A 25,874-nucleotide genomic window follows, 5' to 3' on the forward strand; every position below is an offset into this window, starting at 1 on the left:
TCATCAGCCGCGCTTTTAAAGCAGGCATGTGAAACTCAGCAAAAAATGGTTTGTTTACACCCAATATGTTGTGACATTTGCCGGGTCATTATCGAGGCTGCTGTGCATGTGTTGGTACACTTGATAATCCTGTAAAGCTAACGGGACAATTGCCTTCTTTTTTGTTTTGCCAGGAGTACATTTTATGACAAGATGCAATAACAATAACAACAACAAAAGTGAAAGCAAATGTTTTCAGACTGAGCTAGGCCTAAATACTGTACGTTTGCAGTCATCTGGTTAATAAACAGTGCTACATTCTGACCCAGAGCACTTGGAACCTATCCATGTGGCTGAATAAGTAGGATGCCACAGCTGAGTGTTAGTGATATAACCGAGGGTTCACGCTCAACAGTGGAATACACTGAATAAAACAAAAAGTAAACAGTTCAGCAAGCAGCTAATGGGTTTGGCTGATTATTAATGTGATCAAATATGTTTAAGAGTGGGGTGCATTATGGGAAAGAAAAGGCCTTTCTTGTTCTGCTTTATTTATCCTCTTTTTATCCAGTTTTTGCCCTCATTCCAAAACAAGTCAACCTACCTCTAAATTTCCATTTAGTATTATGTTTGGCACTCCCAAATGGCATTTGTCAATATTGAAACCTATTAGCAACTGTCTGATGGCAGCAGGCAGCATTTTCAGCCACTTTTATGAATTCTAAGACATTTTAAAATACCATAAGACAACAGCGATGATTACGGGGCACAGTGGTACACTAGTGTAGCACCACACTGGTAGTGAAACCAAACGGTCCCATTACTTTGAATGGCACACTATCCATCCAACAGACAGTGAGCTGTAATATTCTGTTTATCTTTAACCTGGTCACACATTATTCTTAATTAGTTATACTAATCTACAAGGTGTCTCACATTTACTGTCCAAGTACAGCCATGTATACTATAAATGTATCAGCTAAATCATTTAGAGTGAAACATGCATTAGCATCATGTGCAACAACCCCTTTCACCATATTTAAATAATATTCTTCCTTTTAACGTCCACTAATTTTAAAGGTAATCTGTAATCCTAATGTTGGGCTCATAAAGGTGTTTACTTCAACATTTTTTCAGAGGGCACAGCTCACTGTATGTCTGCAGTCTAGACTCCAAGATACATTTTTGTTTTTTTAAGGAAAAACAGTCAGCATTTGCACTTCATTACATGATAATCTATATGTCAACCCTCTGCCAAAGACAGCTTATCTTAACAGAGATAAAGCTTTACATTCTCATGGACCAATCAATTTACACTCTTGTCAATAGCTGTTTGCCAGCACACACCCTGCAAATCCGATAAATTCAACCAGGCTGAGGAGCAGCGTGAATGTAGCAAACAGTTAAATATATCATCACTCAATAATTAACTGAACAGGCGCAAATGGACTTTTAAGACTTTCTTTCAGGAGGAAGCAGATTCCAAGCTGGACTTTATAAATCTTCTACATTCACATACGTCGCATAGTCGAGACTAAACTGATAATTTTACTCCACCGTCTAAAATCGAATCCCCAAACTGTCAGACAGCCTGGCAGAGTCTTAGTAATCTTCCTTTCTGTTTGGAGAGCTGGATGCAGAGACACGGCTGCCACTTGTGTTTGTTCTTATAAATAATACATCGTTCACTACTGCTTCTTGTTCATGACCCGCAAAATTGCCTCCCACACAAGTATGGTAGCAGTACCCACATGCTGCATGAATGCTGGGAGGAGGGAGGCAAAGACACAGGGAATAAACTGATTCTATTTTTCTAATCATTATGTGTATGCGACCCAGGGGAGTCTCAAATCTGAGCAGAGCTGGGCAGGAAGAAAAGAGAGGTTAGAGCAAGAAACCCTGTGTGCAAAAGACCGAGCAGCTGAATAATGTAAAGCGCACTAACATGTTTAATTGAGTGCCATGAAAAATTATTTTTCCTATTCTTTTTCTAATTTATATATATATATATATATATATATATATATATATATATATATATATATATTTGCATTTTTGTCACACATTTCAGATTTTATTATTACACAAAGATAAGGCATGTAAACACAAGATGAAGTTTTTATAAGTGGATTTTGTTTATTTAAAAAAAAGGATCATTCAAACTTACCAGGTGTAAAAAGGTTGTTTTTTTTAAAGCCACACAGAGGTGGAGTTTTCAGATCATTGTGCTGCTACGTAGCAAGAGTGTGATTGAGCTTCAAGGCTTGAACTTCTCCTGGTTAAGAGCAGAATTCAGGATTAGCATCAATGATGGTAAATCGTGCAGATCCTGAAGCAGCAAACCAAGCCCAGACCTTTACACGACCACCACCATGTTGGACTGTTGGTATGATGTTCCTTTAATAAATGCTTTGTTCGTTTTATGCCAGATGTAACGGGACTCAAACAAAAAGTTAAACTTCTGTCTTATCAGTCCACAGAATATTTTTCCAAACGTCCCAAATGATCTGAATTGAGCCAAACGAGTCGTGTAGTTCTTTAGATATTGTGCTGGATTCTTTTGTGACCTCATGGATGAGTCATCAATGCGTTCTTGAAGTAACTTTAGTAGGCCAGCCAATCCTAGGAAGGTACCAGTACCAAGGTTTCTCTATATGTGGTTCTCACTGAAGTTCACTGGAGTCCCGAAGACTTACAAAAGGTTTGGTACTCCTTTTCAGACCCAAAATGTCAACGACTTTGTTTCTCAGCTGTTTCTTTAGATTGCGGCATGATGTCTTTGTTTTTTTATAATATTTCAGCCCACTTCACTTTGTCAGACAGCTTTTATATAAGTGATTGCTTGAGTCAAGTCTCTCATTAATCAGGCCTGGGTGTGGCTCGTGAAATTCAACACAGCTTTCCAAAAAATGTGGTTAATGGTTGTTAATTTATGATTTAAAAAGGGGGATAATTATTTCTTCACACAGAGTGAGTTAGTTTGGACAGCTGTTTTCCCTTAATAAATAAAATCATTATTTTAAATGTTCATTTTGTATTTACACCTGTCATATTTGCATAATATTAACCCTCTCAGGCTCAAATTAAGTTTTAGTTGCTAATGCACAACCAAGTCCTGGTACTTCTGAGTAAAAAAAACTCATAAAATATGTATGTGGGGTAATCAGGTTGTTAGTTTTTAACTGTTGCAAATCGGCAACGCCTGCCTTGAGAGGGTTTTTTTTGCATTTCTGTCACCCCAAACCTAAGAAATCAGCAAAGGGGCAAATACTTTTCACAGCACTGTATATGAGATATAACTCATCACTGCTGGAGAAGGGAAATGATCAGAATATCTTCCTGATTTAATGCCCTCAAATATATAAGGAGGTAAATATTTTATCACTCTAAAACAGGAATGCATTGGTTTTAACCAAACTGTTGGGACACAACTCTCTCTTGAATCTACTCGAGAGAAGGACATTAGTAGTGCAATAATTTAAAACAAGTAAATGATTTACTGCAAGCAAATAAAATTTGTTCCAGAAAATATATATATACACAATTCAGACTGGCTCATTACATTACCAAGTACATTATTTTAACAGTTAAAAGTTTAAAGAAATTATAAAATGAGCAATTCTTCTAGAAAAACTGTTTTTAAAAAGTTTAAGGAGTTTTTTATTAGAGCTGATTTTTTTTTTCAGAAATAATATAGAATTAGACAATAAAATTTCCATCTTACAGTCTGATGATGTGTAAAGTATTTGCTCAGTAAGACTTTGCCAGTGTCTCAGCTCTTGTGGTCTTAGTTTCACTGACGCATGGAGCCTGGTCCCAGTCTGTGCAGTATGGTAACGTCATGCTTAACGTTCATATGTGACAACAGTCAGCAAAGACTATTGGTTTGTAGAAAGAAAACGAAGGCCAGGAGACTGAACACAAACATTGATTTTTACTTTTCTGAAAACAGGAGTCGTGTGCACTTTGTGTGACTTTTGTGTTTTTTGTGAACGAATCCATTTAAACATCAAAGTCAGAAACGAATCAGTCGAGGGAGCATTAGACAAGCAATTCCTTTGTCTAATGTCTAATGCTTACTGTTTTGGTCAGTGGAGTCTGGAATGTAATGGCTTCACTTCCTTGACAGAAAGAAGATGAAAATGTTTTAAATATAACATCCACTTAAACTGATTATGATTCTTTGTGCATCTACAGCAGTAGTTTTTGTGCAGGTGCTCCATGAGCTACTGCAGGTTAGTTATGCCCATTACTGAAACTCAGAACAGTTCAGAACATTTATGTTCCACAAAACTGTTGTTGCAAATTCATACAAGTGTCAAACAAGATTGCAATTGCATCAGAGAATGATTACATACTTCCCACATAGCAGGCAGGTCTGGCCCGGATCTGGTATCAAGCCGGCACTGCTGGTTGACTTCTGGCATGATAAGACATATGTCATCCAGATATGGGCCAGGCGCGGCATAGATGGCACTGTCTATGTGATGGCATGCCATATATGGCTCGATTGTGGTTTGGTGTATGTGGCCCAGGCCCATAGAAAACAGGTCTGGCCTGGATCTGGCATCAAGCTGGCACTTCTGACTGACTGGTGTCATGGCAGGGTGTATGTCAGACAGATGTGGGCCAGGTCTGGCAATGATGGCACTGTTTATGCTCCTATTTTCCTATTTTAGTTAGAAGACCCAAATGCCATGTTGCAATACTATACTGCTGTTGTAGCCAACGTTTCAAATGCAGATTTGACAGGTTTGTGAGTGTACACTTTATCCAAAACCTAGTGACAGTTTACTCATCTGTGCCAGCGGAAAACTGTAGCTCAGGCGGTAGAGCAGGTCACCTACTGATCGCAAGGTTAGTGGTTCGATCCCTGGCTCCTCCTGTCGGCAGCTCAAGAAAGTGTGTGTGATTGGGTGAATATGGCATGTTGTATAGAGCACTTTGAGTAATCCGGGAGAGTAGAAAGGTGCTATAAAACACTCAGTCCATTCACTGTCTGAATAGAGTTTCGTCATGTTACTTTTGCACTGTTATGTTCCGGCACATGTTGTTATTCCATGGCTTGATTAAGGTACACATTAGGCTGACATCTGGGGCCAGAGCTGAAACTGTTCTGGGCCAGCACAGGACCACCAGTGTATCTGCAGCTGGCCTTGTGCTGGCCCATGTGTGGGCCCCCTCTGGCAAACCAGGTCTGGGCCACCAAAGGGCCGTCATTCTTTGCGGTATGTGGGCCATGTGTAAGCACATGGTGTGAGCCAGATCGGGGCCATACCAATGTTGCTATGTGGGTGCTGTAACCCACCAGTAAATTGTAGTGATCAGACAGTGTCGCTCGTTGGCTTAAAACGTTGTATTTCTCTAATAATCTCTGTACTTAAATAAGGTTTGGGAATATTTTAAAGTTTTAAAGCAGATACATTTAAGTATCTGCTTTTCAGTAAGTTGTCAAACCTGAACGTCCAAGCTTGGAAATGTGACAAATTGGCAAGCTGTACAGCTGAAAGAAAAGTTTTTGATACTTCCATATAAATACGTTGGAATAATGCTTTTAAAAAAATCTAAATCAAAGAACTAAAACAGAACACAGAGTTTGCTCTAATGTACGTTGTTTGAAACGCAGTGGGGTAGTAAAGGTAATTTTGTACACACTGTGTCCAATTATTATGAGTGAGTCATGAAATGATTTTTAAAAACAGACTATGATGAAACTTTTATTGCTTTTAAAAGACTTTGTGTTGAGCTCAGTCTGAGGTTACCTTTTACATCAGGTAGTTATTTGTATGCAATCATTCATTAAGCAGCCTAATGTTTTGGGGGCACTGTTAAAATCAAGCCTTTTCGTTATATGGTGGAAATAAGCCACAGACAGCTGTGGAACTGCAGCACTCCTTCCATGCGGAGAGCTGACATTTGACATGCAACCAGCTTACACAGACATAATATCGCATGGCTTATGTCTTTTCCTTTGAAGGAGGTCGTTTTCATCAGCACATGTGGAGAACATTTCAGTATTTGATGGACTCAACTAATTAAAATGACAATTTCTATTCATCCATCTCATTTACAACCCCTCACACTGCATCAACAGGGAGATCTATTGCATCAAATCAAGTGCTAATGATTCCTCCTCAAACTTAATCAACAAATGATAGGACTGCGTTACACTGAGTAGCCCACTGTGCACAGAAGGAAACAGTCGCACAAAATGCAATATTGTGAAGTCATTAAGGTCATGAAAAGTGCTGTGCAGCCAACCATCCACAGCACAATACTGCAGTGCATCTTCATTTTTCTTTGAGAATATTGGAATCATAGGCTTGTTTTTCTTTTTCTTGTTTCACTCCCTTAATTTGAAGGCTTATAAAATGTAATGAATGTGTTGTTCTGTTCACTTGATGACTCCATCCAGAGACATGCAAGTCATAACACATGAAACAAATATGTTTTGGTCATCCACTGTTTAAAAAAGTCTTGTCCAAAAGGTGTATCCAACATTTGGTGCCTGCATTCTTTCAACAGCCAGCAGGGGGCGACTCCTCAGAAAGAGGTCTGAGTCTATCAAAGCCGGTGAGAAAACAAGCCTATTATTTATGTCCTTGGTGAACACTTTCCTGATTAGTTTATGTCTCAATCGCTAGTTTCAAGTCTTACTGCATAATGTTCATTTTGTAAATGATGTCCCACTTTATCTGATACTCAAACAGATGATCTGTGTGTGCAGTGTAGCATTCTCTGTTTGTTTCAAAAAGATGATGATGTCCAAAAATCATTAGTCAAGGTTTAAAAATAGGACATTACAGAAGAATGGGCTATTAAAACCATCCTGATGATACACAGAAGTACTCATGGTATGGAACGAAGAGGGCATGGTGCTTTTTATTTTTACCCTGTAACTTTCCTCATAAAGCTTTGACTGATGCTCCATCAATAACCGTAACGACACCCGTATCACTCATTCGACTGTGGCCTACGAGTGAACCCTAAAATAAACATATCGCATTCATTTTGATGTGAAATAAAATACTGTAAATTTGTTAGTTGGCAAGATCGTGAGTTCCTTTATCGAGAGCGCCGGTTGATTCCAGCAGCATGTAAAATGACTTTTGTGTATTTCAGTGGTAATTTTGGGGAATTAAAGGGTTTCCATTTCTGACACAAACTCCATGAATCAGGTTTAAATGGTTTTAATATGGTTTCATTAAAAATCTGAGAAAATCTCAATTCTTTGTGAGCAATTAATGATTCTCATTTTCTCCGGCGTGCTCACACTGGAAGGTAATTACTGACACAGCTCGCTGATGAATTCCTATCTGCAAATTATAAAGGGAAATTATAAAATGTGCTCATTGCAGCCATAAAGCAAATAGCCCTGATAATGAACCTGTTGTCGAGAAACACTGCCCTCCACGGAGCTCCTCCTCTACCTCGGAGACCTCTGAAGCATCAGCCTGCCCCTGCCTGGCCTAAATGTAGACCATGTCTCTTGACATACATGAACAGGGTCTTTGTACTGCTGTAAGAGCTGCGAGTAAATACGCTGGTTGTTTCACAGAAACATACAGAGAAAGTGACTTGTTAGAGCAGCTTTGAGATTATAAGATTTGCAAGTTCGATGCATGGAGATCTGCAGATCTGAAAAGACTACTACTGAGCTCAACTTTACGGCCTGGCTGGCCTCACATGCTTGACTCTGTAATACAGTGACTGTAAACTGACACATGTAAAAATGTTGTATACTTTCAGAAGAGGGTTCATTCGTTCTCATGCATATGTTGAGTGACCTTGACTGACAGCAGTGTCATGTGACTGGAATAAACCCCCCAAAATGGAAAAACATCTAAGATCGTGATGACGCCATCCTTATGCCATGTGTGAATAGATTGTAATTCTAGGCTTTATGCTTACACTTTAATCTTAGTTGGCCCACGATACAATCTTAAAAATTCTGTTTTATTTGGTGAAGTGACATGATATGGCATTATTTATTCATTTATGTATGGAAGCATCACCTCCTTTGCACCCCCTGCCTTGTGGGAAACACTGTACAATGTTGCTTACTGTCACCAAGCATCCAAAAACATACCATGAAACTCTTTATTTAGATTTACATATAGATGGATGAAGATCTCAAAAGCCATAGTTCGTACAGCATATTGTGCAGTGATGTTTAGTAATTTAGTCATTTTCTGATGCTGTTACTGTAGCTGCGTAGAATGTCAGCCTCATTTCCCTTTATGACTGGACTAATACAGAATTCCATTTTCCAAATGTTCCTACTTAACCTTTCACCTCTACATCCTTTGTCCTTCTCAGATCTAATGCTGTGCTGATTACGCATGTATGACTGGGTTCAATGGGATTCTAAAGGAAGAACAACATAACCATTATCAAATTAAGTGGAGTCTGCTCAGTGCATGCAGACCATTTTTTAGTCTCCAAACCCCACTACGACCCCTCTGCAAATGAAATGCTTATAGTAATGTTGACCTTTTATGTTCTTCCTAGACATATTAGTGCAGAGTGGGCCAAATATACTGCAGAAAGTACCTGGGGCTAAATATAGGTGCAGACTAAAGACCTTTTTTAACTGGAGGACCTTGTTTAGGGATGTTTTAGTGGGAGACAAAAAGAGACTTTTTCTGGGGTAGATGCATCTAAGTGGCCATGAAAAAGTCCGGAGCCGTTTGTGAGGCTAAGAGATGTTCTGGTTAAACTCAGAGCAACATCTTTTTTAAATGCCTACAACCTTTAGTCTTCTAATCTCAAATCTAACTTCATCAAATGAAACGTATGTCAGCTAACCCAAGCAGCAACCATCTCAGTTCCTCCCATAGTTGTTGTTTTTTAATGGCTCTATTGGAGTTGCTGCTTTGGTCAATCACAAAATCATAACGTCGCCTTTTCAGTTGAAACATGAGGTAGTTTGTGACAGGTTTTTGTTTGTTTTGAGCTTGTGCTTCTACAGCACGAGCTCTTATTTCTGTCTTAACCATGATATCTACGAGCGCTCTTCCTTAGCTGTGATCAGAACATTTATACGTTTTTATACGTGCGTTTAAGTAAAGCTCTTTCTACAGGATACTTGTCAGATTATACGATTATTGCCTTTAAATGCATGACTTCTTTCTACATTTTTGCTCATTGGGTATCTTTAGATTGTTTGGGTTTATATCTGTGGTAATCCAGGTTTTACCTCACAAAAAGTGCCTTCAAATGAGTATTGATCTGACTTTGAGCTATATGAATAAAAATGGATTTCCCAAGACACATTTATTATTCACAAATAGGATCATTAAGAAAAAGGTTAGAGTTCTGTTGATGCCGTAACAAATGTCAAACTTTATCACTTCTACTGGATACTTTTATGCAGACCTTTAATAGTAAACGCACCAGCCAAGCAAAAAAGATGTTTGTAAAAGTTTTATAAGGTGTGAATACTTTCACCAGTCTAAGAGAGACAGAAATGGCCCAGGCCTTTCCTCTCTCTCACACAATCTCTCGATCCCTTTCTCCCTTTCTTTTCTTTCCTTTCTTTTTGTTTTTCTTTGATTTGGCCTCAGGTAGAGTCAAGCTGGTTGACATTCAACCCACAATAGTCCTGTGAGGAATGGTGTTTGTTAAAGGCAGCTGAAAAGAGAACTTCATGCTGCATGAAACCGCAAGGCAAACTCAAGAGTAAGGTCAGGTTGTAGGGCTGGATTTTTGTTACATGGATGCCAGAGTGATGTTTTCAGTTTGTTTTTCTATTTTTTATTTTACTTTAGCTAGAATACGCAAAAAACCCAAAAAGCGGAGATGGAGATTGGGCATGGGAAGAAGTCATTCACTCTTTCTTTTAAATTGCATCCTCTGCCAACATCACTGCTCTATTTTGCACTTTCTGACCACCATTAAAGTTAATTTTAATGGTACTTGGAAATGAAATGTTGTTTTTCAACTCTCGCTGCAAATAAGGACTTTTAGTTTTACTTATTATAAATTTATTACATGCTGTCAACGGCCAGAACAATTCTGGTATACAACCAGATTTGTTTTTGCAATCCTTCCTGCTATTAAACAAAATGCATGTTTGAGGAACTTTAGCACTCGCTGTCAAATTCCCACATTTAAGAGTTAATAAAACCTTTTTCCTTATTTTCTGTTATATATAAACTATTACAGTGTGGATGCTCATATTAAACACTGAAGCCAGCGTATGTACAAACAATCCCTCAAACTCAAAATCACAGGCTTCAGACTGCTCTAATGCTTTTTTTAATAGTTTTTTATACTCTTGAATTTATGGTTTAATACAGAGAGGAAATCCCTGACATGGGTATCGCAGACAAAGGAGGTAGGTGGGGCTTCGGTGGCCCATCCACCTCCTGTTCAAATCTTCTGTTTACCACAGGCAGTGAATCAGGAGAAAGCTGGTTTAAACAGGTGGACATCAATAACAATTGGGCCCCATGAAGTTTATTGTATACGGAGCTGAAAACTAACAGAATAGTCCTACTTTAAAAAATGCCCTTCAAATGCAGGAAAAGGTACAGGGTGTCAGTTTTCTGTGTGACGCTTTCATAATGTGAAATATGAAATCATGTATCAAAGCTGTTATATCAAAGGGCTTTTTCAACTGAGCAGTGATGCTGTATGTCAGTCACATAACACATTTCCATTTGAAAGCTGTCTGTGCACACTTCCTGTCAGCTAATGGATATTAGCTGTCAGTAAAACTGTGAGCATGTAGACACAGCTATGAGCTATGTGGACTCACTCTCTGTGTGAGAAGGAAGCACCAGTCTGGCCAGCAGCAGGAGATGAAGAGCTGCCCTGGTGAGAGGCGACAGTCGTCTAAATCTAAGGTCCATGGTCCGACTGCTGGTAAACTCTCCTCTGGTGCTGATGCTGCTGTTAGATGGCTATGACCTCACAGGTTCATAGATGGACACCTGCGACGAGAGAAGACAAACCGATGTTAAAGTCAGAGGTTCTGTACATCAGTGTACTTGAGTGTGTTGTCGTGCACTTGTAGCGAAAGTGTTTTATGTTCTTTTTTAATACAACCCCAGTTAATAGAGTCAGACACACTTGCAGAGCACACACGCAAGTCCTAATGCTAATTAAACATCTGCAGGTAATCAAGTCTACCAGGTTAACTTGTAAATGTACTAAAAAGCAACATGTTTTTCAATCTTCTATTGTGAAATTTTGAGCTACAGTTTCTTAGTGTTAGCTGACAAGAGTATTGCCTCATTGCGTGTCCTACCACTGTAGCCATATGCATCAAGGTTTGACATGTTGTGTGTTCAAAGATGCTCTTTTGAATACCTCGGTTGTAATAAACAGTTATTGAGTGACTGTTGCCTTTTTTGGCTCATTTTTTTTGGCTCATTCTCTCTAACCCCCTGAGAAAGCTGTGCAGCAAAAAATCCCAGTAGATCAGACGTTTCTGTCTTTTTTTCTCATTTTGATGCTTGTTTTCAACTTCAGCAGGTCAGAATCAGAATCAGAAACTTTATTGTCATTGTCACCGGTACAACGAAATTAAGAAAAGGTCCCCGATCATTGCGTCATCCCTAACAATATCAGAAAATAAATAAAACAATAAAATTTCAATAAATAAAATAAACAAAATACTTAAAAATACTAATAAGACATATCAGTAAACATTCACATACATTCCCACATACATGCCTCAGACCGCGAATGGATTAACACAAGAGTGGCGTGATGGACATTATTTTGCAGTATTCAGATGTGTTATTGCGGTTGGATAAAAGCTGTGTTTGAGTCTATTTGTCCTTACACTGATTGCCCTGTACCGTCTGCCTGAGGGCAACAGTTCAAACAGGGAGTGACCAGGATGTGAGGTGTCTTTAATGATGTTTTGGGCCTTTTTAAGACAGTGGATGTTGTGTAGAACTTCCAGTGTGGGGAGAGGGCAGCCAGTGATCTTTTGGGCGGTGTTAATGATCCCTCGTAGTGCTTTCCTCTGCGCTCCTGTGCAGCTAGTGTACCAAATGCAAATGCAGTAGGTTAGAACACTCTCAATGGTGGCTCTGTAGAAGGACACCAGCAGTCTCTGTGTGATGTTATTCCTCCTGAGAATTCTCAGGAAGTACAGTCTCTGTTGGGCCTTTTTCAGCAGCTTGGAGGTGTTCACACTCCAGGAAAGGTTCTCCTCTATATTGACTCCCAGGAAGCGGAAGCTTGCCACCCTCTCTACGCAGTCCCCATTAATGAATAGTGGTTGGATCTCTGCCTTTTTCCTTCTGAAGTCTATTATGAGTTCTTTGGTTTTTGAAGTGTTGAGGAGAAGGTTATTGGCCTTACACCATGACGTCAGCTGCTCCACCTCATCTCTGTACATAGACTCGTCACCCTTGGAAATGAGCCCCACCACAGTGGTGTCGTCTGCGAATTTCACAAAGATGTTGCTGTGGTGGCGAGGAGTGCAGTCGTGTGTGTAGAGAGAGTAGAGCAGTGGACTGAGAACACAGCCCTGGGGTGAGCCAGTGCTGAGACTCAGGGCTGAGGATGTGTGATGGCCAACTCTGACTCTCTGTCTACGGCCCGAGAGGAAGCTATAGATCCAGGTCTTCTCCACTATGGCTACATGCCTAAATGCAAAATGGTGCCGTGTGGTTGACCGGTGAGAATGTCTTTCTGGTGGCTACACCTGCAGGATGCATTTGGCATGGGACCGTGTGAGTCACACAAGTCAGAGAGCTTTGGTTTTACACTTTTGTTAAGTCTTCGATTTTTGGGCCCAGCACAGTGATTTTCTTTCTCTTCCAGAGTATCTCATGTGGGTAAGTTAACATTACTGTACAGAGTAAGGTATAAAGTTACAAAGCATCAGCACCAGATGGTGATGGCAAAGTAATGGCAGATGGTACAGTCATGTCCTGTGTGCTGGTAGTTTGAAAAAACTATATGAAACACTATTTTATGTCTGTAGGGTAAATATACACTACACATCACCGTACTCTCACACCTGTTGAAGGCACCGTCAGCAGAAGTGTTGCATTGCGTATCTGCACACATGCAAGTCTGAGGTTTTGGTTTAGTTGGTGTTGATTTAATTGGTGACATCTGTCTAAGGCTACGTCCACACTAATGCGCTTTCATTTGAAAACGCATCGTTTTCTCTCCGTTTTGGCCTCCCGTCCACACTGAGGCGCCGTTTTCCCCGGAGGAAAACGCAGCGTTTTGAAAACGCTCTCGAAAACGAATACATTTGAAGACGGAGCTGCCCCGTCGCAGTGTGGACAGCGAAAACGGAGACTTTCGAAAACGATGACGCATTTTAGTCATGTGATGCAGTCATGTGACCAATTAAACAAAGATAGCAGAGGACATTATACAGCAGTTGTTTTGTTTGCTCTCAATTCTGACAGCCCTATTAAAGATTAATATCAGTCTGTACATGCTCCAGAGAGCTTTTCTTCAAATTATTTAACTCTCACTCGCTTTTGCAACTTTGTACTTTTGTGTTACTCGCAGCAACAACTCCGCCTCATTGTTAGTCCGTTTAAAAAACTCGGTGCTTTTCCTCAACCTTTTGCCGCGACGCTTCAAAGAGCCGGAAAGTAAATAAGCGGCAGACAGAAATGAGGCAGGTCGAATCTTCTTGCACATGACTGGAACGTAAGCGTTTTCGGCCGTTTCAATGTGGACGCACAACTCTGTGAAAACGACTGAAAACGATGGTGTGGACGCGGAGCGTTTTCAGACGAAAACGCCGTTTTCAAATCTATCCGGGCTAGTGTGGACGTAGCCTGAGTTTAAGGCTTTGGTGTGTATGGGACATGCTGAAAACATCAATAAACCACACCTACGACACATCTGTCTCACACACACTGGTTAACCAGTTAATCAGAAACTCCAGTTAACAGGAAACACCAGCATCTGCTCTGGATATGGTTCACTGAAAGGTCAGTCACAGAGAAGTTGGTCAGTCATTATATTTGACTCCAGGGATGTCAGAGTAAGAACAAGAGAACAAAGAGATGATTCTCATGCTTCCTCGGTTATTTTCCCAAATCTGCTACAATCAACTGGCGAAAACACTAAAAGTCAGCTTTGCTACCAGCTGCCAACACTTCGCTGAGTCACCAGCATACTGGAGGTCATTGCTCTCACCAGTGTGGTTCTGCTATTAAACCATAGAGGTAGCAGTCTAAGCAGAGATGCCACTAACTCCAGTTCTCCCAGCAAAGACACAAAAAGTTATGAAGCCACCACAGAGACATAATCTCTCCAGCACATCCTGGTCTGCCCTGATGTCTCTTTCCATTTGGACATGGCAGAAACATATCACCTAGACAGCTTGTTTCCATCAGTAAAAATAGTAACATAGATCAATCAGTAAAATCAAAGGTTTAACTGAACTCCTCAATTTGGAGCAGCAACTTAAAGCTGTGGCCTCAGATTTGGGTGCTAATTCTCGTCCCCGCTGTATCAAACTATATCAACTATAAACCACCCCAGTGTGACGTTAAGGTCACTGCTCACATAAACCAGAGGGAACACATCATTCACAAGCCTGGAAATTCTGTCCATAAAAGTTAAGAACTGGTGACAAAGACCAGGCCTGCGGGGGCTCAGCTCCCACTGGAAACAAGTTCATATAACAACTGAATTTCATATTAATGGCTGTATAAATTTTAACATGTGGCTGCACTCGCCAATCACTTAAGATTAATAAATATCAAACTCTCTGTATTTCGAAACTGAACCTGACTCAAAGGTAGGGACCTGCAGCCCTCGCTTAAACTGATCTGAAAAATTTGAATTTCTTTGCTTCCAATAGACAAAGGAAAGGGGACGGAAATGTCATAAAGATAAGTGTCTGCGGATTCCCTCAGCAAAAGAAATATCTATTTTAAAATGATTAGTTTAACATTATGTTGTCACACTGAAATGTCAGGCTTTCATTTTTACAATTCTTGTCCTTCAGCCACCTGAGCAGCCCTTTGTACTGGATGTCTCTGAGCTCTTGCACTTATTGCAACATATAACAATCATCATTACAAGTAAAATAACTCACTTGGAGGATTCAAAGTTGTATGTTTCTAATATGTTTCAAACATATTGCCAAATATAGTGAATGAGGTAAACTCAATGAAAGAAACAGCATTGCAAACTTCCTCCTCCAGGATGTAGACAGAACCACACCTCTCTCAAACAGTTTCAACAGAAACTCGCATGTCACTGCAGGACCACTGTATTTAAGTGGATAAACTGAAGCTATTTGTATATTAATAAACTGGCAACTAAATATATTTGTGCACACACGGTCTACTGGCATGGATAGCTTGTCTGCATGATGCACCAGTGCACATGCTCTACTGCAAAGATTTCCTGTTTTAAGTCATTGTGTTGATTTTTGCTTTGTGTTTCCTTTCGTTACTTTTCCTGTTGTATGTTCAACAATTAAAAAAACAAAAAACAAAAGATAAAGCAACACAACACTGTGGCACTTGTAGCCCATGAGAGCCACAGCAGTAAGACTGGGACAAATAGTTCTTGTAGAAATGACAGTTAAATAAATCAATCAGCTGCACAGCATTCAGCGCAGCTAAAACAATGTGCTGCAGCTGAAACAGGGTTAATATCTCTTTGCTTAATAAGCAGGCAGGAAACAGTGGGGTCCTCGGCCGCAGCAAACAGGAAGCTACAGTGACATATGTAGAATTAACCTACAATATGACTTGACAGTACTTGAGATAGAATGATTTATCCAGGCCAGCCTGTGCAATTATAAGTAATTCTCTCCACAGGTGAACCTGGCTGCTATTTTAGAGTCTTCCACGAAACACAGTAGCTTGTTTGTTACTGCGTTTCTTGTGGCGTCCACTGATTCCACAAGAATACAGAAATGCATTCATGACACAAGTACAGCACAACTCCATTTTTCCACCTTCACCGCACATCAACATCAAACGTGAGCTCCAATAGAACAGCAAGGTCATGCAACTACCATATGCCCCAGCACACATTAAAATCAGACTGGGAGAGAGAGGAGTGGTCACAATGTAGTTTCCTTTGAATTTCCTCATTTCTTGAATGATAAAGTGAAACATGAATCCCCATCAGCATCTCTATCCATGCAGATGCACACGGTACTCTGTCAAAACTACTCGACAGCTAAAAACTTTCTCTTTTGGAGGAAAAAAACCTCACAAAGCTCTGATTGTTTTCCATCAGTTTGACTGAAAAACCCTCTTCCACTGTTTACTGTAAAAGTTGAACAATTACAGAAAGTCTCACAGAAACAATTCAGAGAAAGTTTGGAGACAATTTCAAACATCTTTGACGCATCATTAAGTGTGCTGTGACAGGAAGGCAGGGAGGAGGCTAAGTGCTGGATTTCCAGTGTTTCTGGAGCAGCATTACTACTGTCTGCCAATAGCACTGTAGAGACAGTTGCTACACTTTCATGTGCACTCAGCCATCTCACAAATCACAGCACGCCCATTCTGCAGCAACTCACACCTCAGCTTACCAATCACAGTGAGACCTCTTAAGCTCTATTGTATCTGATTTGTTTACTTTTCAATATTTTAGCATATCAGTGATAGAAGGTCAAAACAAGAAACGTTTTTATTCAAAATCAAATATCAATTATAATACCAATGACATATATCTGGAAGCCCCATTGTGCACCTCACAGCTCCTGTTTTACTCTTTTGTGGGGTTTCCACAGCCCCCCTATGCCTGTGTGGATTTTCTTGAGCAGCAGTTTTGTTGTGATGAATGGTGACATGCCCAGGATATACCCCGTCGCCTGCTCAAAGTCAAATGGGACTGGCCTCAGCTGCCCCACATCCCTGGATCAGATAACCATTTAAGAAAATTATGGATGTGTTGGATGGATCCATCCATTTTGTTGCTGCAAAATAATGCGATGAGTATGTGTCGATTAATGAAAGGCACACAGCCGGGTCTATGGTGACATGAAAAGCACACGGGAACTTGAAGACGTTTTACAATAACCATCACAAGCCGGGTTTATCATCCAGTGTCTGAGTCCATTTGCATAGTTCTGAGAGTACACAGAGAGTAGGACAATGAGAGTTTCACCAATGCAAAGTGCTCATAATACATTGGGTTAGCAATAAAATGCATTTAAATGAGATCTATGACTTAAAAATAGAGTGTTTTTTAAAAATAAATTTTACCACTGAAGGATACAAAGCCTTGTTTTGTATGTGTATTTGGTCTTATACGTCTGATACCACATATGTTTAATGAAAGAATGAGACTTTTTGTTCATTGATGTATGAACACAGAAATATGTGTATGGCTGAGTGATGAATTACCGAGCAGTTGACAGAAGTATACTAGCGTCTTCACAAGCTCCATTTCAGCTTAAGATAGAAAGAAGACGAAACAAGAAAAACAAATCTCAAGAAAAGAACACGAGCCAATGAAAAACCTCGGATTTAAAGAGTTTGCACTCTGTGTTTGCTGTCGACTGTCTGTGAAGAGACTGCATTTCCTATCCAGCAGAGCCGCCTAAAAGAGTCTTTATATTATTTATGTGCAGCCTTCTACAATCTAGAATAGCTGAGAAAAATTCTCAGAAACTTGAAACTTTATTCTTGAAAATGATACACTGACAACAAATCAGAAAAACATAACCTCTCAGGAATCCAACTTCTCGAAGATTAGAAGAGAACTTTGTAGTCCTCCTCATGTAGCAGCTGTCAACAGAAGCACCAGTGTGGATGTCTTCATTCCAGTGTCCAAAAAATGACTGAGCTAACAAGCTTTCCATGCAAGGTACACTAGCGTGTTGCTATTTTTTGACTGACATAACACTCTGTACACCCTGGCCATTTGATTTCATTTATTACTACATGTCTCATTTTGACAGTTATGCTTCATATGATTTCATTAAGGTTTCTCCATTTTTTCCAGTTTAAAAAAATCTATTAATTTGGTTATTTTGTGCAACAGAAGAACACGTGTGCTTGCATCTGGGGTTGCGCTCACACTCATAACCTAAAGAGAATTCTCTGTTTAATCTGGAGCATTGCTAAGCTGTTCTGGTTCACTCACACTACCCTCTCTAAAGCTACAACACTCCTCTCCAGTCCTCATCAGTGATCAGTAGTTGCAAACCAGCTTGTAAACGCAGGGAACTCTTCATCAGGGCACAGCCTGATTTTTCTCTCATGGCCGGGAGTAACCGCCAAAAACAAAAAAAGACAAAAGACAGCAAATATGGGACTTGGATTCATCCTGTGGGCACAAACATCACTCCAAATGAATTATTATGTTCTTCTGAATCTGTTTGCTAACAAGTGTAGGATAATACAGCTTGTTGTAACTCGGGTAAGGGAATTCGAAAGAAATTCATCTTTATGCTGATGACAGCGTCTGGATATGTTGCTCTGCAGAGTTTCTCACTTGTCTGTTTTCTTTTGCCTCACACATGTAGCTAAGGTAAGTCTGTTTAATACCAATAGCAGGGCCTCGGGGGTTAAAAAAAACATCTGATTTATAAAGCAACACAAAAACAAGCTAAGACATCCCAAAGAATTCAGTGCGATTGGTATAACAGCAGAGAGATGATTCACTGTTGTTGAGTGATGCTAAATTCTAGACGACCATTAGCAGAAATATTTGTTTTACAGGGAGTGCCTGGAGGGCTGCATTACTTTCATATTTCTAATTCATTGTGAGCACTGCAGGAGCGCTGAGGTAGGCTATGGTACCAGGCAGACCTTCTGCACACAGCTGGGCTGAATGCGTTTCCCCAAATCTGACTGATAACAACACCAGGGTCAGAAAAAAAGCTGAACCAAAGGATTGCAGATATAGAGCCGAGAGATATGGATTTCATGGAAAAGCAAGAAATATAAAGCACAAAAGGTCAAAAATATGGCTATGTCGAGGAAAAATCTTTCTGACTGAACCAGGATGGGTAAGGCGTGATTGTTTTTCATTGCACACGTCAAAACAGAATCACTGGAGCCTTAAATAAAGGTAGCAATGCTGAAGTTCATGTAATGCACTGTGTGGGGTGCCTAGATGATGCAGGTGAGAATAATTAGTCCCACTCAAATCTAGCTAGGCAACAGTGCCTGATGATTATTAATGGGTACATGTGGTTATGTACTTAATTGTTTTAAGAAGGAACAAAGCGAAATGACACAAATGGACTTTAAAGATGCTCGCCATCTATCTTGGCACCTTCATTATGGAACAGCACGCTCAGTTAAATGGCTTAAATTTAATTTGAAAGCCTGTTTTTTAACCTAGTTGATGTTGAAGATATTTTGTTGAGGCATACTCAGCAGATCCTGTGTTGACTTTTTTCATTAAATGTAAAATTTAATGCATCCTTTATTATTAACACGTGGGTCAGCACTGCAGAGGTCTTCGTCCAGTGAGGGGTGGGAAGCCAGTCAGCCACTATGTCTGGTTCTCCTACAAGGTAACTTTCCTCTTCAGCTAGTGTGTAGGTCTTTGTCTTACTGTGTAAACAGCTCTGAGATGATGGTTCATAAATAAAAGACATTTTTTGACACCCCGAGAGCCATTGGATAGCTTTCCTTCAACAACAACAACAGCAAGTCTTCAGTGCTGCTTGTGACGGGGTAATCAACTGCATTTTGGCCCCGGACTACTTGTAGGTACCTTTTGGCTGTTTGTATAACAGATTATGCAGATAGTAGTGTACTAGTGTAACACAATTTCTGGCTTCACTGTGGAGATGGTGCATACTGGATACACTATTGGTAGCCAAAGCATATCAACATCACCTTGCATTGTTACCTATATTAATTAAGGGAGCTGACGAGCATGCAGAAGGCAAGACAAACTTGTAGACCAATCAGACGTTGCATAGGTGGTGTACTAGGAAGCCTATCATGTTACATTCATATTAGGACTTGTGCACTTTTTTTTCCTGGTAAATGTTTTTCCATTTCAGTGTTCCAAACACGAGAAAATTCCATAAAATAAAGGTAACCGAAGCACCACACCAGAATCTAATTATAACCGCTGGTTTGACTCGGCAGGTGTTGAGCAGTCGAAGACAGTTTCATGAGTGTGCTGGTCAGCCAGGTAAGGTCAAGTTCATGGCTGCAGAGCATGTGTGAACACACCTTAACTCACTGGACTGAATGTTTTTGGTTTCTACTTTTCAGCGTGCTGAGCATCACGCTGTACGCATTTACTGAAAATGTTGATTGGATTGGATCAAGCTGTCACTCAGTGTGTTGACAGTCCAGGTAATTTAACAGAGTCAATCACTCAGAGCTGTTACGACACTCCACATTTACATAAAACCAGGTTATTTTTTCATTGATTATATTTACTTGTAAAGACGTCACATAGGACAGCTCATAACAGTAACCCGTTTAAAATATGTGAGGTTCCTTAAACAACACGTGAACTTTTAAAACAACTTTGACTCTCTCACAAAACTCGAAGTTTTAAAGTTCTATTGCTGAGTGATCAAATCCTTTGTTTCCACTGCATAAAGCACGCGTTGCTTGGATACCACAAAAACACAAAACACATGACTTACAACCACGTTTGATAACTTGTTTCGCTCGTTATGAACTAATGACATGAGAGCTGATATGAACAGCACATTGAATGAATGAATTTTGCTCAGGTGTATTGGACTTTTTGAAGCAACCCCAGTGGATCCAGAGACCTCACTGAGAGCAGCACTCCTGGTGAGATCTGACAGAGAAGGTCACGACTTGCTGCACAGGAATGAGGGTGCTCCTCAATCACAATGTGAGCCAGTGGTTTACTGGCAGCCTCATATTCCCCAGACAGGCAGCCACATACAGGGCCATGTATCCCCTTCATCAGGAAGAGAGGAGTGGCATCTATCACCATCAGGCCTGTCAGGGGGAGAGCAGCAGGGTGGCACAGAGTCAGCCTGCCACAGACAGCTATAGGGAACAGTAACCAAACACGATCACACTACATCCCCGTCATGTTCTTAAAGTGGCAATATACCGCATGGCATTCTAGACATGAGTGCACAACATCATATGTTCATTCATAATTAGAAAAAAAGGGAAAATTAAACAGCTCAGCTATATTAAATCTATTGCAGCTCTATGAAATGAGTTTTTAAGGTTTTTGATATATTTGTAATAGTGAGTCCGAGCTCCAGGAGCTCAGCTTTCAGAAGCCCACAGTGAAAATATGAAAATAAGTTTGCTGCTTAGAGTTCACATCTGCCGAACCCATCGAAGAGGACGGCTGTGTAACAAAAGGAAGAGAGACTACAACCAGATTTTCTCATGTTTGAAAACTTGGTAGGCTGCTATAGATAGCATTTGAAGAAAATATAAGAAGAATGTACATCAAAATCATTTTAATAATTTTGATCAATAGGTGGATCCTAACATATAAAAAGCTAGCGAAAAACTTTCATTACATTATTGTTTGCGAGTAACAACAAGAACAATGGAAATAACTGAGCTCTGCACTGACAGCAGAATAGACCTGACAATGTAGAAAAGTATGCCGGAGGGCATGATAGCAGGGCCCACCACCTGTAACCTTCTAACCTCACAGGGAATCTAATCCAGTTTTACTGCACTTCTAATACTTTCACCAGCAGAGCCAACAGACGCAGGATTCCTTAAAGGCTTACTTTGTGATAAAGAAACAATCCCCTTTCTCCAGGAGAGCTGGAGAAAGAAAACAACAAAAAAGACAAACTCATTCATTTTATTCATATGGGGAAGTGAAGGTGTCAAGAAAATATCAAGCAAAAATAAATGCGCTGATTATAAATCTTTCATGACTTCTCCTGTGAAGAACAAAAGCAAGAGATTTTAGGAAAGCTTTCAAAAAACTTTCAAGTTTCAATACTTGATTAAACATTGTTTAAAGTGATGATACAAAAACCATAATATCACAAATAGAAAGGCGGTGAGCAGTGAATTGTTTGGGCTCAAAGTTTCCTTTCTGTGGTTGGGATGAAGGTGAATTCAAAATGAAGTTTGAAGTAACTTAATAAAGAGAAACCAAATAAAAGTTCAGGGGCAGTCTAGACTTCCTAAATCTCTTTAGGACCCCTCCTGCCACTGGCCTGGCAGACAAAGTCAAATTAAGACAAAAAGTCTTTAAATGAACTTTACGACTGAGTTTTTGATCTTGGGGGGTGGGGTGGGGATAGGGCAACAGCAGTGCTACTAAATCAAGTTACAAACATTTTATTAATCAGGCTTGAAAAATACCGAGTTATTTAAAGATACAGAGTTATAATATCTAACTGTATTACAGGGGCAGCACATCCTGCTTATGGCCCAAGTTCTCACTTCAGCTGGACATTCCTAGTACACCTTAATTAGGGCATCCATCAGCCAGCTCAACTAGCATTTTCCCCTCAGTGTGGAAGAGCAGGAGATCTAATCTGAGCCTTCAGAGGAAGCTCATTTCTGCTGGTTGTATCTGTGATCTTCTCCCAGTTAGTATCTACCATCTGTAGCCATACAGTAGGTGAGAGTACGAGTGCTGATCAACCAGTAAACTGACAGCTACGTCTTCATGTTTATTTCTCTCTTTACACGACTGACTGATACAGTGTGTGCCTTACTAATCAAACCCATCCATTATAAATACTCAAACTCCTCCAATTGAAGTAACAAGTCATTCCCAAGCAGTGAAGGTTCCCATTCTCATCACAATAAACGTACTTGCAAATACCCCCACTGTAAGTTGGCGGTCACTAATCAGTGAAGGAGAACCGCATCATGTGCAAAAAAGCAAAGACATGATACAGAAACTGTGTTTAGGAATACGGTCCATGACACAGGAAGGGTGGTGCTGGTACAGTCACCCACAATAAGTCTGACACGTGGACCAGGCTCTTTCTGTGGTTGTACAGGGCTTACCAAATAACCTGTATCATTAGGTCCAGTAGCCCATACTCCCAAACCACTGCGCACACGGCCCCACTGATTAAATCCATGAGGGATTTAATCACATGTGGTCTCCACGTACATTTGTGCAAACTGGCTGTGAAAACTTGCATATACTCACAGGTGTCATTGAGAAGGTAAAAAGCTTGTTCAGTGTTTTATAGCCAGTAAGAAAAGCACATTGTTCGTCCTGAACGACTGATGGGCAGAATCTCCTTTCCAGGAAGCAATTTTAAAACTCACAAATGCAACAAATGAAATGGTCATAATACAGCAAAAAATAATGAATACTTTAGTTGCCAGCTGCCCTTCTCTCTAGGACTTGAAAAAAGCTGCACACGTCCAGATGGACAAGAATAGACTAATTAACCCATTAAGAAAGATCTACTATGTGCCGTGGTAATGAAACACCATGACAGATCAGAATTACTGCTTCTCCGTTCATTATGTCATCCTGTCATGTCCTTTTGAACACAAGCACCAGCTAATACGATCTAATCCTGCAGTAAATCCCACCTGCATGAAGATTAGAGTTTTCACTTTTCAGTGAAGCTCCTACAGCATGGCATGTATTCCTGTTCATAGCAGTAAGTAAAGTTGTTTTGCTTGGTCACAGAACCATCGGGGGGCCTTTGACACAAACTCTTAGTCTATTTAAGAGACTCTAAAAGATCGTGATTAAAGTTCTGAAATGTGGATTTGTCACATTTCCAGTTTCATTTTGCTCCTTCATCCTGCAGTGTGTAAGGGAACAAAGTACAAAAACCCTGCTTCGGTACTGACACTAGAATCTAACCATCTAAATTACTGCTGCTTTGATACTTCCATTGTATCCATCAAGTTATCATAACTGAAAGAAGAGAAGGAAAGGCCAAATCAACAACTAGAACAAATAGAGAGTGGCTGCTGAATGGTTTTATTGTGCACTGCTGATAAGCTCATCTCGACAGCCTATAAAAGTATTCGGCTATTATGTTGCAGACTAAATCCCCTCACCTTAGTTTGCCATTAAAAGCTTTCCTTTACTGTCTCTGAGTCGGGCCTTTCTCAGCTTCAAGTCTAAAGTCCGCTGAGATAACAGCTGCAGTCAGTCAGACAGGACATGCAGGTGGTGTTGGCTGTGGGGGCTCATCCTGAGCTTCCAACACCAGAAGTTGGAGTCACCAAATGTTAGCGTACCTTGAGTCCCTTTAACACCATTCTTATCAAGTACCCACAGTACTCATATGTAACTATCTAATCTAAAAATTAAGCCATTTACTTCAGATGAATTATGGATCAGAGACATCTAGGTGATTCTCTCTGCCCGTCAGGTCAGTCTGAGATTTAAAACCTCAACCAAAGTTAAAATTTTTACTCCTGTATAAATCTCAAAGTAAAAGGGTGTAAACCATGTTGTTGTTGTTTTATTTTTGTGCGTTGATTTTGCTGTCCATCTATTTTCTACTTCTTATCTCTGATCAGAGATGCCCAGAGATCTTTCCTGCCTACTCTAAAAACGACAGCATCTCTCCAGCATGACTTGGGTCTTCTCTCGGTTGGACATACCTAAAACTTCTCACGCTAGAAGGCATCGGTCAGGTATCATGTCAGATGCCCAAAACCATCTCATCTAGCTCCTTTTGAAATGCAGGAGAGGTAATTTACTCTGAGCCCCACACATATTTCTAAGGCTAAGTCCTGACACTTTGTACCTAAAATCTTTTTTCTTTGAGTCACTACCCACAGCTTAAGGTCATTGCTGAGGGTAGGAACACGGATCAAACCTTAAATCGAGGGCTTCACCTTCACACTAACACAGACCTGGAAGCCGTTTGTCAATCTCCTGGTCCAGTTTCACTCGTTAACAAGACTCTAAGGCTTGAACTTTTCTACTTTGGGCAACGACTAATCCAACTGGCAGTAGGCACTTGTGGCCTTAGACTTAGAAGTAATAATTTCCATAGCACAAGCTGGAGGTCACCACTTGAAGCCAGATTTGTTTTTTATTTTGCAGCTTAAATTGTACGCTCCTGTTTTGTTGTTATTTTCTACACTCTGTACTAAAAAAAGTCCATATAAACACTTAAAAAAGAGCTATATAGATAATGTATGAAGTAATCCAGGCTGTAACTAATTATAAACAGATAGATGGTTAAATAAGATTACACAGAAGTAACATATGTGGTGTGTTAGCATAATAAATGTCTGTCTCGGTGCAGCTGTCTGAGGCTTGATCAGCTGTGGGCTGTCTACAGATCACAGTTACTTTCTTTTTCAAAAATTTCAACCGAATGTCAATTTGTTTCCCTTTGGTTTGTAGTGTTATTTGTCCATTCAGTTTGTTTTTGTTGTGAGTTTCTAAGTGATGGACATAGCAACTATAGAAACGTATATATAGTATTGCTACCTGAACTTCGTGAATTCACCTGTGTTATCCTCATGTGCATCAGCTCAACATCACAGAGACTTTGTAGTAGAGAGCTAAACGGCTCAATCACCATTTCATTTCAAATCTAACCGAGTTAGAGTTACTTACATGCAACCTCGCTTGGAGAAAAGCTGCACAGCCATTGTGGTGTATTTATTCACATAAGATGTACACGCTGAGGTAAGCCTACCGTTAAAACCCAACCTACAGTATCAGCTCTCATCCCTCTCCCCAGCGAGCAGTCCCACCGTGCTCCACTACAGACACTGATTAGTCCACCTCATCCCTCTGGAGACTGTGAGATCCTATACAGGCTATTTGTCGACAGGGTTATTCACTTACTGATGGCCCAGACAGCTGGCAGGAAGAAAGACTGTCTGTCAGCTGGCAGCCGCAGCACACAGATGAGAAGCAACCTTCAGAGAGCTTTGATACATTAATGCAGTGAGATGAAACGCTGCACTCATCAGTTACCAATCATTTCAATCTTCTCATTAATCTACACGTCTGATCCCAACATCCTAATCAATTATAGTGACAAACAGTCACCTCTACTCACTGATGTGTTTTTGCTGTAATTATAC

The 25,874-nt window shown here is 40.2% G+C and overlaps 1 protein-coding gene across 4 annotated transcripts in view; it reads right to left on the bottom strand.

Moving 5' to 3' along the window:
* Positions 1–25,874, bottom strand: part of ptprfa (protein tyrosine phosphatase receptor type Fa) — a 334,388-nt gene that overhangs the window by 224,749 nt on the left and 83,765 nt on the right. For all 4 annotated transcript variants that reach the window (XM_063496570.1, XM_063496569.1, XM_063496568.1 and 1 more), the window contains exon 3: positions 10,742–10,916. In XM_063496570.1, coding sequence (XP_063352640.1) covers positions 10,742–10,835 — 94 coding nt within the window. In that variant the 5' untranslated portion in view covers positions 10,836–10,916. The remainder of the gene's footprint in view (positions 1–10,741; positions 10,917–25,874) is intronic.

The sequence above is a fragment of the Pelmatolapia mariae genome, linkage group LG15, assembly GCF_036321145.2.
Source record: "Pelmatolapia mariae isolate MD_Pm_ZW linkage group LG15, Pm_UMD_F_2, whole genome shotgun sequence".
NCBI lineage: Eukaryota > Metazoa > Chordata > Actinopteri > Cichliformes > Cichlidae > Pelmatolapia > Pelmatolapia mariae.